Source organism: Pectinophora gossypiella, unplaced genomic scaffold (genome assembly GCF_024362695.1).
Source record: "Pectinophora gossypiella unplaced genomic scaffold, ilPecGoss1.1 Pgos_59, whole genome shotgun sequence".
Taxonomy (NCBI): Eukaryota; Metazoa; Arthropoda; class Insecta; order Lepidoptera; family Gelechiidae; genus Pectinophora; species Pectinophora gossypiella.
Window position 1 is genome coordinate 39,393 of NW_026063269.1, and position 17,586 is coordinate 56,978.

Here is a 17,586-nt window from a genome sequence, read left to right on the forward strand (position 1 = left end):
TGACTACGTCTTTTATTTATCAGTGGCGAACGGGGTGTGTGTTTTTTTTTGGACGAACAATTGCGTGCATTAAGTTAAAAATGACTGTGGGGCAGATACAGGAGTTTGACACTAGAAATGGTAACTGGACTGTGTACTGTGAGCGACTCGATATGTATTTTTAGCGAATAAAATAGCGGACGATATCAAGTTACCCACGTTAATCGCTGTAATGGGAGAAGAGGCTTACCAGCTATTGTCAACTTTAGCAAGTCCTAAGCAGCCTTCGACGTTGACATATAAAGAAGCGGTAGGACTTATGAAGAACCACCTTCAGCCAAAGCCGTCTGTTTTGGCTGAGCGATACAGATTTCGCCAGCGTCGGCAGGTAGATGGAGAAACAATCGCGGATTACGTGGCCGAGTTGAAGAAGCTGGCTAAATCCTGTGACTTCAGCTCAGGATTGGAAGAAAATCTACGCGATCAATTTGTGTGTGGAATAATGAGCGAGTCTACGCGGCAAAGATTTTTTGCAGAGGACGATAGCATTACATACACCAAGGCGGTAAAACTGGCAACAACACTCGAAGCGGCGGAGAAAAACGCGGGCGCAGTCGATCGGGATGCGGCTTGTACATCTACATATTCGTCACAGATACATCAAATCTATACAAACCATAAGTGTATGGCATGCGGCGATAATTGGCATAAGACAGACAGCTGTAAGTATCGAAACTTCGAATGCAGCCATTGTCGGAAAATAGGTCACCTTAGAAGAATGTGTCCGGAGAAAAATGCAAGACTCGATATGGCGGGAACAGCCAGTAATTATCCCCGCGGGGCGCGGGGCGGTCGCGGCGGACGCGGCGCAGGGCGCGGGGCGAGGCGCGCGGCCCCGGCCCGCGGCGGCGGCGCCGGTACCTACTGCCTCAGCCAGGCAGCGCCGCGCGCGCCGTCAGCTGATCAGGACAATCGAGGCGAGCGGCCGGGGAATGAGACGAGCGATAACGACGACGATGAACCTATTTACCAAATGTCGTTAGCTAAATACAAACCGGTATGTATGACATTATTGGTGAATAATTCATTATTAGAGATGGAGGTGGATACCGGTTCGGCGTTGTCTTGTATAAGTGATAATACGTACCGGGAAAAATATAGTAATGTGCCTTTAGAATCTTGTAGATTAAAGTTTTATGACGGATCAGTAGTTCGACCGCTTGGTTACATAAAGGTGGAAGTAATCTATAAAGATGCAAAGTAAACTTTAGACTTGTATGTGATAGGAAGGGGAACTACCACCCTGTTAGGTCGACAGTGGCTCTCTGAACTAAACATTGAAATACCAAGGCTAAGTTTGTATAAAATCACTTCGGAGAACATTGATAAAAATAAAATAATAAATCAATTTGTTTCCAGGCATGAGTCATTGTTTGACGGCACGCTGGGACGGTACCGCGGCTCCCCCGTGCGGCTGCACGTGCGCGAGGGAGCTCAGCCGGTGTACCACCGCGCGCGGCCGGTGCCGTATACGCTGCGGCCCCGCGTGGACGCTGAGCTGGACGCCATGCTGTGCGCCGCACTATGGAATATGGTAGAACAAACGCGTATCAAAATTCATTTTTTCACTTATTGAAATAGGTCCTTCTATCAATGTAATTTAATAGTTCGAAAGTCGAAGATTCATATTCTGTAGCGTAATTCATATTATATTTGGTGAAAGTAGTTGTTTTCATGTGGTAAAGTTAAGGTTCATGAAATTGGGAAATATCAAGTTCCTCATTGACGATTTTCAAAGTCAGATAGTTTTAAAACTTAAAATGAAAGGTATATGGTATTATATATTTTTGAAAAGCTTATCTATCGGAAAATTTAAACAAATTAAATTGATTGTTTTTAATACGAATATGTACGTAAAAAAAATTAAAGAAGAAATGGAGGAAAAAAAAGGTTTTCTTCAACTTCGTCGAAGCTTTTAACATTTACCGGCGCTTACCGGTGCTTTGAATTTAATGTTAATTGATAGTTTAGTTACTTATCAACAACATACTGGGTGTTAGTGACATCGTAACGAATACTGAGAGGGATGATTCAGACCATGATTCTGAGTTAATATCTAGTGGAATTTTCCGTCGCAAAATTCATGAAATTTTGAGTTTTGTTTTTAATTATTTTCAATTCCATATTGTGCTTTTAGCTGCATAGAACCCAAATTTCAATAAAAAAAACAATAATGACAAATTATCGAAAATGTTCGATGTAATGGAGACAACAGCTGCTCGAACGGGTCAACGGCCACACGCACCGCGCGCCGCGCGCCCCGCTCCGCACGCCCCGCTCCGCGCGCCCCGCGCCGCACGCCGGCGGCGGCGCGGCGGTGGCGCGGCCTACAAAGTAGGCACTACGAACCGATCCTATTTCTTTCTCTGTCTATCGTAAATTATAAATTTATTTTATTCTTATTCTTAAATGGACGGATAATCAACAGGCATAAAAATTATGGAATACACGTCAATTTTAAGCAGAAATCTAAAACAACCGACAGAATTAAGTTGACAGCACACGTCAAACGGTTTGCATACCAGCGAGATACCTTTTTGGTTCGACCGGGTTATTCATTCATTTACTCATAGGAATCGGGGCCATTATCTACCTAAAACAGTTGAAACAGTAAATAATTGTATTCTTTGTTGTCATTAGAATAACTAACAACCAACTAACACAACCACCACAGATTACATAATTAGTTACCTACTATGTCAACCATCCACCAACTTAGTATGTAAGTACCTACGCAAAACCTCGCTACACAAAAATCGAGCGAGATCGCGTCTAGAATTGGGCGGACACTCCGCCAGAGTGTTGCCTATCGATATTCTATCGATACCTAGTTAAAAAAAAACCAATAGTAGGTACCTATCGATAGATCTTTTAGATCAATACCCATTATTGTTACAAAGCAAGACCTATCGGTACTATCGCTAGTATCGATCTAAATGTACTATCACTACTTTCGATAGTTTAGACAATTTTCAAGTTCAACAATTGATAATCTACCTATCGATAGTTCGGCAACTCCGCCGCGTAGGCAATTTCGGCATGTTCAAAGAAAAAAATTGTCCGAGAGGAGTGATCTTATTTTTCTTGTTACATGTTGGTACCGAGGTACTAAGTACATACTAAGTTATTCGTGTTTTAAATCTCATTGTTAAATCATCAGTAAAGAACTAATTAAACCTATCCTGTTCTGTGTACAATATTCATGTAACGGCTACGTGCTTACATAAGTACCTAGTAGACGGGAGCAACGACTTAACGTACCTTCCGAAGCACGGATCATTTTACTTTCGGACAATCAGGTGATCAGCCTGTTACGTCCCAACCAAAGGCCTTATAAACAGATTTTTGTGATATGTCCCCACCGGAATACGAACCCGGACCCTCCGCATCCCATCGCTCAACCACTGGACCACATAGGCCAAGAAGGTTCTAAGACATAATTAAAGGATCCTGGGACGCAAGACCTCCGAGTTAAGTAGTATATTATTGGGCATTCTGCCCCACCTATCGTTCGCTCTGCTCACGACCGTTCGCTGCGCTCACTTAGGTGGGTGGAATGCCCAATAATATAAGATCAACATCGTAATGTGTATATAAGGTAAATTATACGACTCTTTTAATCATTATAATTTTAGCTATATCAGGTGACATTCATTGCGACTATGAAGTTTATTAAACAACCGGATTCGTTGCAAATTGACACTTTTTGTTTAAACACGCAAAACAAAAATATCCGTCATGGTAAACTATTACCTAATACAATCAGGTGTATAGTATGCGGACCTTCTAATTGCGGGAAAACAAATCTTGTTATTGGTCTTCTTTTGCATAAGGATGGGTTGCATTTTAAAAATGTTTACGTGTATTCAAAAACATTAGATCAACCTAAATACATATTTTTGGAAAAAGTCCTAGACATGGTGCCCAGTGTCTCATTTTCAAAATATAAGGATAGTGAAGAAGTTCTCAGCCCCCAGGATGCTAAACCAAATTCAATAATTATATTTGATGACGTAGCGTGTGAAAATCAGAATAACATGCGAGATTATTTTGCGATGGGTAGGCATCGAAACATAGATTCGTTTTATTTAAATCAAACTTACAGTAAGGTTCCAAAACAACTAGTACGAGACAATGCTAATTTGATTATTTTGTTTAAGCAAGATGAAATAAATATGAAACACGTTTATGATGAACACGTTAACACAGATATGTCCTGGAATGAGTTCCGTGAAATGTGTTCTAAAATATGGAGTGAACCATATAGTTATTTGGTGATCAATAAAGATTGTCAGAAAAATGAAGGATGTTATAGAAATAAATTTGACAGTTTCGTATTTTTTAATTGATCATATCATTTTTCTGATATATAATGCGATGTTACTTGGTAAATCGCGTTATTTTGCCTAAAGATTTAGCAGAAGCACAAACTTATTTTAATAATGGAAGCTTGTTTAAAACGCCAAATAGTCAATGCAGCAGAAGCTGTTAAAAAAAAGGTTAAGAAGTTGCGAAACATTGAAACCGAAAATGAAGAAGCTTTGAAATCTGTATTCAGACCTATAATAAATCCATTAAATAAAATTGCCAATAAACGCTCCCATAAATTGACAGAAAATGGGATTCGCAAAACAGAAAAGCCGAATTATGAAGATACTATCACGCAACCGTATACTGCAAGCTGTGAAAACGTTAATGAAGATGACTATGAAAACAATAATAGTGCCAGTGATAAGGACTACAATGAAAGAAGTAATGATAGTGATAATCATAGTATTGATCTAGAAAATAGTAGCGACTCGTTCAAAACAGTTGAATGGAACGATGATACAGAAGACAATTTGTCTTCATGGTCATTAACGCCTGAAGATTTTACAAATGTTCCATATGGTGTGAGGAATGAACGAGGAAAATTGATGCTTGGTACAATTCCAATCACTATAGGAGACAAGACCATTAAAATAGATGGAAACCGATATACTACTACTCCAGGATTAATTGAACTATTATATAAAAAAAATCCAGATTTGTCTTCGGTTACAGAAGACGATAAAAAAATATATAAGTCACTGCTTTTGATTTCCAATGCTCACAGGCGCGATTACGATCCTAAAAAACCGATAAACGGCAATAAAGGTAGAAAGTATCTACAAATTATACAACCTCTTTTCAAGTTACCTAACAATACAACCCCAAACCTTAGTCCAATGCCAAAAGGAAAGGGCTTGTCAGTAATGAAGAAGTGGAATAAAAACGTAGATTACGTGTATTGGAATGATCCTAACGAATTGGTTGAAAGATTAAAGTTGTTGATTGCTTCTCAAGAGGCCGGCAATACAGGTTTAGATAATGAAATAATTTCTATTATAGAAGAACTCAAAGAAAGTGGTATTATAAACTAATAAAATACTTCACAAAATATTTATAGTTTCATTCGTAACTTAATAATTTAAAGAACCACACCTGTTTCAAAACCATGAATATTGATAAATTCGGACATCACGTTCATAAAAGAATGCGGCTGCCTGAATTATATGATTTAACTAAAACTATTACAAGAACAGATAACGGTGAGTTTAATTTACATTCGCAAAGATTAAGAGGTGTGGTGATACCTATTGAAGCAGACGATGTAGTCAATAAAGAATATGTGGATCAAACAATTCGTAATTTTTATACAAAAGAAGAAATAAAAAGTTATATTCAACAAAACAAGAAAGAAAATATATTTGAAATGCAACTAGCAATAAATCGTTTAAAAGCAACTATTATTGCATATATAGATCAGAAGTTGCAAAACCTTGATACACCTAAGTTAAATAAATCTACTCAACATGATAAAACAACAAATAGTGAATGAAATTCATAAGACAGCTCGAAAAAACTTCATACGTCGCTCCGTTATTCTAAAAGGAATAGACGACTTATGGCAAGCAGATTTGATAGACTTTAAAAACATAAAACCCTATAATAAAGGGTTTAGCTTTATTTTGGTCGTGATTGACTGTTTTTCTAAATATGCTTGGGTAGTGCCACTGAAAACTAAAAATAAATTAGATGTTACAAACGCTTTTCAAGAAGTATTGGAAAAAAGTAAGAGAACCCCTTGTAATTTGCAAACTGATATGGGTACAGAGTTTTACAATGACAAGTTTTCAAATTTAATGCAAAGTTTGGATATCAACCATTACTCTTCGTTTTCAATCAAAAAGGCATCAATTGTGGAGAGATTAATTAAAACTTTAAAAAATAATCTTTACAAATTATTTAGTTTAAATGGAAGTTATAATTGGATTGACAAATCATTAAACGTTGTAGTGAAAACATACAACAATACAAAGCATCGTACTACTAAATATAAACCAGTTGAAGTTAATCGTAATAATGCAGCTATGGTGAAAGAAAATATTCAGTCTAAGCTAAATAAACTGTCTTCGTTAACTAAGAATAAATTTAAAATTGGTGATTACGTACGTATAAGCAAATATAAAAGTAGCTTTCATAAGGGATACACTCCTAATTGGTCTACTGAAATATTTAAGATAAGAAAAGTGAATAAAACTGTCCCTGTAACATATTTAGTTGAAGACCAAAGAGAAATACCAATATCTGGGGCTTTTTATCAACAAGAACTTCAGAAAACATGTTACCCTGATGTGTATCTTATAGAAAAAGTAATTAAGAAACAAGGTAATAAATTGTATGTAAAATGGTTAGGACTTAGTGATAGTTATAATAGCTGGATTAACAATAAGGCTATTGTGCAATAAATCACTTTATATAAATATGATTTTCAATTTAAATCCATAACATTATAAAACAAGCAATGCAAGGCAGTGGACTTCTCAATAATTTAATAAACAATTTACCGTTCGAGTTACATTTACCTGGATATAATTACTGCGGTCCAGGAACCAAGTTAGAAAAACGTTTACTGCGTGGTGATAAAGGAGTAAACGGATTAGACGAAGCTTGTAAGGCTCACGACATATCATATTCAAAATATTCTGATTTGAAAAATCGACATAAGGCAGATTTACAATTACTTAACATGGCTAAACATCAACTGAAATCAAAAAAATCAAGCAAAGGTGAAAAACTTGCTTCATGGTTGGTTAGCAAAGTTATGAAGGCTAAATTAAAAACTGGAAGTGGATTAAAAAAATTTGGTTCTCTGGTTTCCAAGATTCGTAAACACGTAAAAAACAGTAACCCAAAAGATAACAAGACTATGATTAGATGTGCTTATCTCGCTGCGAAGAAACTTGTCTCTAAAAATCATAAAATTAGAGTGCCTCGCGTTTTGCCTTTGCCGAAGACAGGAGGAATTTTACCACTAGTTCCAATTTTTGCTGGATTATCGGCACTAGGCACTTTAGCCGGGGGTGCAGCGGGTATTGCTAAAACTCTTAATGAATACAAAGCTAGCCAACAGAGTTTACGAGAAACGGAACGTCACAATAGGGCAATGGAAATGAGAAAAATAGGGAAAGGTTTATTTGTTAGGCCGTACAAAAAAGGCAATGGATTATACATTAATCATGCAAAAAACTAATTAGTAAGCTACCTAATCGTGCACTTAGTAATGTGGATATTCTAAAACTCGCCATACATATACCTTATTTTCGAGGTGTGTATATGAAAGATCAATTACCTACAAAATCTAATCTTATTGAATGTGGTATTATAAATTTGGATAACTCTGAAAATAACGGAACACATTGGGTAGCTTATGTCAAAGTAAATAATTATTGCGAATACTTTGATAGTTATGGGGATTTAAAACCCCCGTTGGAATTTTTATACTATGTTCAGAACTGTGAATTATTTTATAACTATACAAGGTTTCAAGAATTCAATTCTGTTAAATGTGGTCATTTGTGTTTAGAATTCTTAATTAACTTTTGGTTTAAATAAATTATGTATAAAGTAAAGAAACATTTTTTTATTTTATCATTTGCACCATGTCTTTTACACTATCAATAACTGGGAACTCCGCTCTTCTATCTACATATTATACACCAACTTTACAATTAGAAGGCGAGTACGAATGTGCACTATTGTATTTAGCAACATTTAATTCTATTCCAAATATTGATAAAAGAAACAATAAATTATACTACGGTGAAAACAAAGTCATCGAAATACCTGAAGGTACCTATGAACTTCAAGATATAAATGATTATATAAGAACCAAAATTGACGTACCATTCAATCTGTCATGCAACAATAATACAATGACAACATCGTTATTTTGTTCTAAAGATATTAATTTTGAAAAACATGATTCTTTAGGCCATTTATTGGGATTTTCTAATCAGGTTCTAGAGGGAAATATAGGGTAAATGTGGGATAGTTGCCGCACTTTTTGAAATAGGCAAATAAATGATAGAATATGAGTTTTCATAAAAATTAAATGATTGTGATGTGTTGTGTACTTATTAATGAAATAAATAATTAAAGTATTTTAACATTAATAGTTGTATTTTTTTTTGTACAAAAGAAATAAAAAAGTATTATAATCGGGGATAGATGCCTAAAGTGTGGGTTAGATGCCATAATAATTATTTGGCTTGTGGGATAGATGCCCTATGCATATAATTAAAGATTGTCTTAGATTTATTTATTATGATTTAATTGACAAAGTACCTAAAGTAAGTTTCTTAGTATCTTGTTTCACGAAACGTCTTTTCAGGGTCCTGGCAGGAATTCCATATCGACGAGATATTTCATTCAAGCCGTGCTTATTCTGCCTCATTTCTTCAAAAGCTTCTCTTAGGGCATCTTCCGTCCATTCGCCCCGAGGGCTTGCCCCTACTTTGCGCACGTACTTGCGAGGCATATCTAAAATATAAAAAAATGATTAAAGTTTCATACATGCCTCAAAGGGCATCTATACTCATAAAAAACTAGGCATCTATCCTTTTTCGAGGGGATAGACTCCGCGCAAAATATTGTTTACTTCAATGATAAAACATACGTAAATAATAAACAAAATCTTTTATTTAAGACATCTACACTTAAATAAAACAAAAATATAGACACTTACCTCATAAAATCAAAAGTTGCGAGCTTATCAATATTTCAGACGAACCAAATTCACGAATTAATTACCGCAAAAAATGTTCATTGTCTCACAATTCGCGACACGTCCATTCCAGCTAAGTGCGTGGCACTGACTTAAGAACGGGCGGGGGTAGGGTTACGTTAAAACAAAACACAACGGGTCTAATGTTTATACATGTCGCTATGTGTTTACTGAGGCAACTATCCCACTGAGGCGTCTATCCCACATTTACCCTATTACACACGTCTCACCTTCCCGTTAACATTTTACCAACGACTGTGGTGAGGGTTGAATGTGATATAGTGAGCGGATCATTTATAAACGGAAAACCAAGCCATATTATTTATGAATTTGCTCCTAACGCACCACCTGGTTACAGAATTATAGAAAGCCCTACAAAAATAATTTACTTTCCAGTAAATCAAAGTAATATAAGTTGTATTCACATAAGATTATTAGACGCATACAACAATTTAATTAATTTACGTGGGGAAGAAGTACAACTATATTTCCATCTAAAGAAAACATGATAATCTATACTTATAATAAATCTGTAGAGAGGTCAATTCTGTACATTAAATATTTTTTCAAAATAACTATCAGGGGGTGATAAGTGATCGATACTGATGCCAAAAATGCAATCAGTAAAATTTTTGTCTGTCTGTCTGTCTGTCTGTCTGTCTGTCTGTCTGTATGTTCCTTATAGAAACAAAAACTACTGGACGGATTTTAATGAAACTTGGTACAATTATTCTTCACACTCCTGGACAGGTCATAGTATACTTTTCATCACGCTACAATCAATAGGAGCAGAGTAGTGAAGGGAAATCCTTTTGTATGAAAAATCTAAACCACTCAAGTTAGACGTTTGAAATTTGGCATGCAGGTACCTTAGATACCGTAGAGGTGCACTAAGAAAGGAATTCCCGAAATTCCTACAGGAATGGGAATTAGCGGGAAAATCCTTTTGTATGAAAAATCTAAACCACTCAAGTAAGACTTTTGAAATTTGGCATGCAGGTACCTTAGATAACGTAGAGGTGCACTAAGAAAGGAATTCCCGAAATTCCCACGGGAACGGGAATTAGCGGAAAAATATTTTTGTATGAAAAATCTAAACCATTCAAGTTAGATGTTTGAAATTTGTCATGCAGGTACCTTAGATACCGTAGAGGTGTACTAAGAAAGGAATTCCCGAAATTCCCACGGGAACGGGAATTAGCGGGAAAATCCTTTTGTATGAAAAATCTAAACCACTCAAGTTAGACGTTTGAAATTTGGCATGCAGGTACCATAGGTACCGTAGAGGTGCACTAAGAAAGGAATTCCCAAAATTCTCACGGGAACGGGAATTAGCGGGAAATACCTTTTGTATGAAAAATCTAAACCACTCAAGTTAGACATTTGAAATTTAGCATGCAGATACCTTAGGTACCGTGGAGGTGCACTAAGAAAGGAATTCCCGAAATTCTCACGAGAACGGGAATTAGCGGGAAAATCCTTTTGTATGAAAAATCTAAACCATTCAAGTTAGACGTTTGAAATTTGTCATGCAGGTACCTTAGGTACCGTGGAGGTGCACTAAGAAAGGAATTCCCGAAATTCCCACGGGAACGGGAATTAACGGGAAAATCCTTTTGTATGAAAAATCTAAACCATTCAAGTAAGATGTTTAAAATTTGGCACGCAGGTACCTTAGACACCGTAGAGGTGTACTAAGAAAGGAATTCCCGAAATTCCCACGGGAACGGGAATTAGCGGGAAAATCCTTTTGTATGAAAAATCTAAACCACTCAAGTTAGACGTTTGAAATTTGGCATGCAGGTACTTTAGTAAACTTAAAGATTAGTTGCAACAGGATATTACAAAATTCCCACGGGAACGGTAGTTAACGGGAAAAAACATTTGTATGAAAAAATCAAATCTAAATAAAAGGAGAAACTGACTGACTCAGTGACTGACATATCAACGCATAGCCTGAACGGCTAAATGTAGGCATTTGAAATTTGGAAGGGACATAGCTTAGGTACCGTAGAGGTGCACTAAGAAAGGAATTCCCGGAATTCCCACGGGAACGGAAATTAGCGGGAAAATCCTTTTGTATGAAAAATCTAAACCGCTTAAGTTAGACGCTTGAAATTTGGCATGCAGGTACTTTAGTTAACTTAAACCTTAGTTGCAACAGGATATTGCAAAATTCCCACGGAAACGGGAGTTAGCGGGAAAAAAACATTTGTATGAAAAAATCGAAACCGCGTAAGATAGATGTTTTCAATTCAATTCAATTAAATTATTTATTGCATTCCATGTAGTACAATGGGGTGTTACATAGGCATAGGAACTAAAACATGGACCCTGTAGGGCACAGCAACGTTGAAGGGAAGAGAGGAAGTGTGTATTAAAATTAAAACTCAATGAACAATCAATTAAAAAAAAATCAATTCAATCAATTGATTCAATCTAGCATGCATGCATACCTTAGTAAATATAAAGTTTATTTTTGGCTGTATTTTGAAAAATGGGAGTTATTGGGAAAAAAAAATGTATGAAAAAATCTAAACTGCATAAGTTAGATGCTTGAAATTTGATATGCACTCCCACACACACGAAGATCTCTCTCTTATATAACACGCCACGCGGACGAAGTCGCGGGCAAAAGCTAGTCTATAATAAAATGACGACTCCTTCAATTAAAAATACCAGTTATTCTCGAGGCATCAACAAAAGAACATCTAAGAAGTGTAATAATTTATTTGCTGAAAATATAAATTTCCTCAAAAAAATTGGTTTGAAAAAATGAATATTTTAGATATATCATCTACACCTACATACGACAACAGCATTGACGGTATTGAGTTTCATTCTTATAAACCGTATGTGACAAGTTTCAACAGGAACGATGAAATACGCATCCCGATCAACCAACAAGATTTATATGTTTTACCATCAGCCAGCACTCTATATCTAGAAGGAAAAGTGCTCGTCGGCAAGAGAGATTCGAAAGAAATAGCTTCGTCTGTTCAGTTTACAAACAATCCATTACTTTACTTTTTTCAAGATATTCGATATGAACTGAATGGTATCGAAATAGATAGAATAAAAAATGCTGGCGTAACCACTACTATAAAATCTTTATTATCTATGAATGAGTGTGAATCAAAAATGTCTAAAGTGTGGGGGTGGGATATTAATGGCACAAAAAATATAAATTCAGGTATTTTTTCTGCTTCTATTCCCCTCTGTAATATACTAGGGTTTGCAGAGGACTATAAGAAAATTATCATTAATTGCAGACACGAACTTATTTTGTTACGTAGTAATACTAATCTTAATGCATTAAAATTAAATACTGGAGAGATTGTTAACGATATTCAGATAAATAAAATAGTATGGCGTGTGCCACACGTGAAAGTTTCCGATAAAGAAAAAAATAATTTATTGAAACATTTAGAAAGGGATAGACCAGTCCAATTAGCTTTTAGAAATTGGGACCTTTATGAATATCCTACTTTACCAAAAACTACAAAACATACGTGGTCAATTAAAACTTCATCACAAATCGAAAAACCTAGATACGTCATAATTGGTTTGCAAACTAATAGAAAAAATAATGGTGACGCAGACATGTCTCGATTCGACCATTGCAATTTACGTGATGTTAAAGTATACCTAAATTCCACTCCATTTAAATGTCAATTTTTCAAACAATAATATAGCTTTATTATACGAACAATACGCGAGGTTTCAACAGTCTTATTATGGACGCCGAACAGAACCATTACTAAGTGCAAAAGAATTTAAAGAAATAGCTCCGTTATTTGTGATAGATTGTTCGAGACAGGTTGATAATTTGAAGTCTGGACCTGTAGTAAATGTGCGAGTGGAAATAGAAACCAATACCGAAATACCAGATCTAACTTCGGCATATTGCTTAATTTTGAACGATTGCATAGTTGAATATAAACCGCTCTGTGGGGTGGTTAAAAAGATATCATGAATTCGCAAACAATAATCGTTGATGTTCAAGGTTTTAAGGATCTTAGAAATAACTTCATAATAAAGGAGCTCGCTATAGCAACCAGTGATTATACGCAAACTTTTTTGATTAAACCTCCATACTCGTATAATACTCTAACAAGCGAAGAAAAAAAACAAGTTACATGGCTCGAAAAAAATCGTAAAATATATTGGAGTGAAGGATTTATAGATCATCGAGAATTCAAACGTATTATACAGCCTTATTTAGCAAATAAAAACATTCTTACTAAAGGATTAGAAAAAGTAAAGTGGATAAAAGAATTAGGCTCTAATTGCGAAGTGACCGATTTGAGTGAAAAAGAATGTCCTAACCTTTCTAAATTATGTGATAAATATACGAAAAATGAAAAAAATTATAACTGTATAAACCATTCTAAATCATGTGCTTTGAAAAATGTATTGTGTATTAAAAAATGGTGTATAGAAAATAATAAATTTATTGTGTAATGGGAGAAAGTTAAGAAATAAGTCGGATGACGCCAGTATTGTTGAATATAGAAAACTTACTAACAGAATAACAACACAATGTAGGAACCGTAAAGAAAAAGACTTAGAAAAGGATTGTGATCTCGTTGAGCATTATATGAAAGCAGGTAAAATGGATCTAGCATATAACATAATAAAAAGTTTAAATAGGAAGAAAAAGACAAGAAGTACAGCAATACTAGATGAAGATGGAAAGATTTTGATTGATAATGAGGATATAGCTAACAGATGGAAGAGATACATAGAAGAATTATATCAGGGAGATGGACTAACCGAGGACGATATAGAGGATGAACAAGAGGTGGAAGAGAATGATCGTGGCCCGGACATCTTGAGAGAGGAATTTGATAAAGCTTTAAACAGTTTAAAAAATAAAAAAGCGGCCGGAGACGACAAGTTGTTTATAGAATTGCTAAAATCTGCAAACCCCTTAGTTTTGAACGAAATTTACGAATTAATCAATCTAATGTATACAACTGGCAAAATACCAACAGACTTTCAAGTTAGTAAAACTTTGGCATTACCAAAAAAACCAAATACTTTGAAATGCGAAGAACACCGGACACTGAGCATAATATCACAGGCTTCAAAAATTTTACTTAAAATCATTCAAAACCGACTGAGACCTAAAGCTGAGGGATGTCTGGGAGATGACCAGTATGGGTTCAGGGAAAAGAAAGGTACAAGAGAAGCAATATTAGCTTTAAGACTGATAATTGACAGGAGATTGGATTTAAGCATGGATACCAGCGTGGCTTTTATAGACCTTGAAAAGGCTTTTGACAAGGTAAACTGGAGGAAAATGATGAGGGGGTTGAAGGAAGTAGGAATGGATTATAGAGACCGAAGGATAATATACGAACTATATAAACACCAGGAAACTGTCGTAGAAATAGGAGAAGTGAAGAGAAAAGCTAGAGTACGGCAAGGTGTAAGACAGGGCTGTTCCTTATCTCCACTAATATTTAACATTTTCATAGAGGGTGCCATGAAGGAAATAGCTAAAATCAGTAACGGAATAACAATAAATGGACAGAATATAATTAGTATCAGATTTGCAGACGATATTGCGGCACTGGCCAGTAATAAAGAAGACCTAGAAACCCTACTTAACACAATGAACACAGTTTTTGAAAAATACGACCTTAAAATTAATATAAGTAAAACCAAAATTCTAACAATTTCCAAAACTCCAAAAATAGACAGCCAAATAATTAAGTTAAATAATATCCCGATTGAAAATGTAAAGAACTTTAAGTATCTAGGCAGCATAATAACGAATGACTCAAGATGTACTTTAGACGTTAAAACCAGAATAGCAATGGCAAAACAAGCTTTCCATAACAAAGGGTGCATATTCAAGGCTAGGATTGCCAAATCTATCAGAAAAAGATGTGTCAAAACCTTCGTATGGAGTATAGCCCTCTATGGATGTGAAACTTGGACACTGACACAGAAGGACAGAGAGAGACTCGAGGCCTTTGAAATGTGGTGTTGGAGGAGGATGGAAAGAATAAGTTGGACAGAAAGGGTTACAAATGAGGAAGTGCTAGTAAGAGTAAGGGAAGGGAGACAAATACTGAGAATTATTGAGGACAGAAGAGGCAAGATGATTGGACACCTAATAAGACACGACGAATTCATTAAAAACATCATAGAAGGAAAGCTAGAAGGAAAGAGAGGAAGGGGAAGACCAAGAAGAGCTTACATGGAACAGATTAAAGAAAAGGTTAACGTCGTGTCTTATAGGGAAGTCAAGGAATTAGCCTTTGATAGACTGGAATGGAAAATGCTACACCGACAAGAGCGTGGCTCTTAAATTGATGATGATGATGATTGTGTAATGAATGAAAAAATAGTTTTATTTTTACCTTTAATAAATTGCTTTAGAAGAAAAATAAATAAAAACACCAGAATAAATATAAAATATTTATTGCACTAGAAATGATAATTACACAACTTTTTTGATATGTTTGCGATAAGTGCTTCTGTCTGCGTTAACACTTCATCATAGGAATCCTTATGTACCACGTACTGGGCGCTCATTAAAATGTTTTCCTCAGGGTCCCCGTTGTCATGAGTAACTTGGGGACTGTTCTCTAGATCGACAACTTGGACTCTAATTAGTCGAGTGCCCGGGGTGTGGTGGTTTTGTAGCACGAAGGATGATGTGTCCTTATGACGTATTTTTTTGAGACGCACTGCACGCTAACATTTCGCTTGGCAGGCTTCCTCTTCTTTGGTTCGCGGTGGAGTCTGGCCAACTCTGGATAATCTTCATCAAAGTTTGCCAGCGGGTCTTGCGCATGTTGTTCGAACATGTACGTTATGTCTTCAGATGACGTCGTCATGTTGATCTGTTAAACAAAAACATAAGATAAGAAACATATTAATAAAAAAGAAAATAAAGTTTTTCTAAAATAAACACAATTTAGAACTATCTGTACGTATATCTTCCTAGCGTTATTCCGTTTTTACAGGGTCTGCAGACTTATAATTTAGAATTAACGTCACAATACATAAAAAATACAAGTAATATAATAAAAAATAAAATAATAATATTGACTTACCAAGTAGATGCACTCGTGTCGTGTCTAACCTCTTCGAGTTTTAAAAATGAATGACGCACCTTGAAGGTATTAAAGTGTAGATTGCAAATAAAATGCAAAATACACAAAATGCACGATTTTTGCAAAATTTGCTAGAATGACGTATTGTGCTTACCAGTGATGTGTCGTTCCCGAGAATTTTCCCACTTAGGGAATGTACCCAGCAGTAAAAGACGGAAAATTTATGATAAAAAGAGCTTTATTACCTAACCTTTACGCAGATAACATTATAGAGCACAAAAAAGAACAATTTGAAAAAGAAAAACAGCCATTATTTTACTACTAAAAAGTTTTTGCAACGGAAACATTCCCACTTTGGGAACATTCCCGAGAACGGCACATCACTGATGCTAGCAGTTGCTACATTCTTATAAATTCGCTGACTTGATGAATGATGACATCAATGTAGGTCAAGTAATCAACAACCATAAACTCACGATCACGCTCGTAATCCCTAATAGAGTAGGCAGAGACACTAGTTGCTTGTCACTCGTGAAATTAGTCATGAGATTACTCGTATCCTTGAGACAACTTTCATAGGTAAGGAGGTAAAATTTCTTATGATAAAATAAAAAAAACATTTATATTGAATATAATATTTTATTGTATAAAAAAATTAGAAAGTACTTATAAAACATTAAATAAGTATAGTAAATTTTGTTAGTAAACTTAAACTATGTTAGGAAATAAGTACAATGTACAATTATTCGTAACCAATTTTATACAAATTTAAGTTAATAATTATTAAGTAATTTATTATATTACTACTTATGATTATTTGAGATGGTCTTTAGGTTTTACTCATAATCTAGGTTTTTAAAAGTTAAAGCGTTTCCCCAAGCTCGGGTTCTAATTTTATCGGTACATATCGATCGTTTGTCATCGCTGTTAGATAATGCAACTTTATTTACGCTTTGTGTGAATATTTGATGTTTTATCGACTTGAACAAAATATTTTTTCTTTTAATTATTTCATTATCAAAGAGAACTTTTTCATAGTCTGTAATGGTTAAGTCACGTACTACTGAGGACTTTACGCCTTTAGCCTTTTTGATAACTTGATCACAATTTTTCACGCAATAAAGTTTTGAGCGTAAACCGACAAAGTCAGTAATAATCTTTCCTCCCATCTCATCTTTAAAAAGACCAGGAACTTTTTTGTTTTTAATAGGAAGGCACCATTGGTTTTGCTCGTCGTAATTACTTGTATCGAAATAACTATGAAAAGTACTTTTTATGTCCAGATAAAAATCTTTTGTATGTATTAAATACAAAAACGAGTCGGTATCCATATAGCACAATTGTACTCTATCTTTATAAAAGGGCTTGATGACATTATAGTGAAAG

At 35.3% G+C, this 17,586-nt stretch overlaps 1 protein-coding gene and 2 long non-coding RNA genes across 3 annotated transcripts; 1 reads left to right on the plus strand and 2 right to left on the minus strand.

The window, feature by feature from the left end:
- The first annotated feature begins 787 nt into the window (after positions 1 to 787).
- On the plus strand, positions 788 to 5,899 carry LOC126381517 (uncharacterized). The gene is made up of 4 exons (XM_050031001.1): positions 788 to 1,017; positions 1,399 to 1,586; positions 4,654 to 4,962; positions 5,823 to 5,899. Exons 1-4 carry the CDS (start codon positions 788 to 790, stop codon positions 5,897 to 5,899), a joined length of 804 nt encoding a protein of 267 aa, XP_049886958.1.
- A 2,747-nt stretch (positions 5,900 to 8,646) lies between these two features.
- Positions 8,647 to 9,224, minus strand: LOC126381533 (uncharacterized). The gene is made up of 2 exons (XR_007568859.1): positions 9,089 to 9,224; positions 8,647 to 8,883 (listed from the first exon to the last, which is right to left on the minus strand). It is a non-coding gene; the product is annotated as an uncharacterized LOC126381533 (long non-coding RNA).
- Positions 9,225 to 15,546: 6,322 nt separating this feature from the next.
- Positions 15,547 to 16,622, minus strand: LOC126381530 (uncharacterized). The gene is made up of 2 exons (XR_007568857.1): positions 16,201 to 16,622; positions 15,547 to 15,987 (listed from the first exon to the last, which is right to left on the minus strand). It is a non-coding gene; the product is annotated as an uncharacterized LOC126381530 (long non-coding RNA).
- Positions 16,623 to 17,586: the final 964 nt, after the last annotated feature.

Bases quoted from the DNA above. Each gene is read 5' to 3' on its own strand.
- LOC126381517 (XM_050031001.1), top strand. From the start codon at position 788: ATGGCGGGAACAGCCAGTAATTATCCCCGCGGGGCGCGGGGCGGTCGC. The intron at 1,018-1,398 runs GTTAGCTAAATA...ATTTGTTTCCAG, and splicing joins GAACCTATTTACCAAATGTC to GCATGAGTCATTGTTTGACG. The intron at 1,587-4,653 runs GTATCAAAATTC...ATAAATTGACAG, and splicing joins GAATATGGTAGAACAAACGC to AAAATGGGATTCGCAAAACA.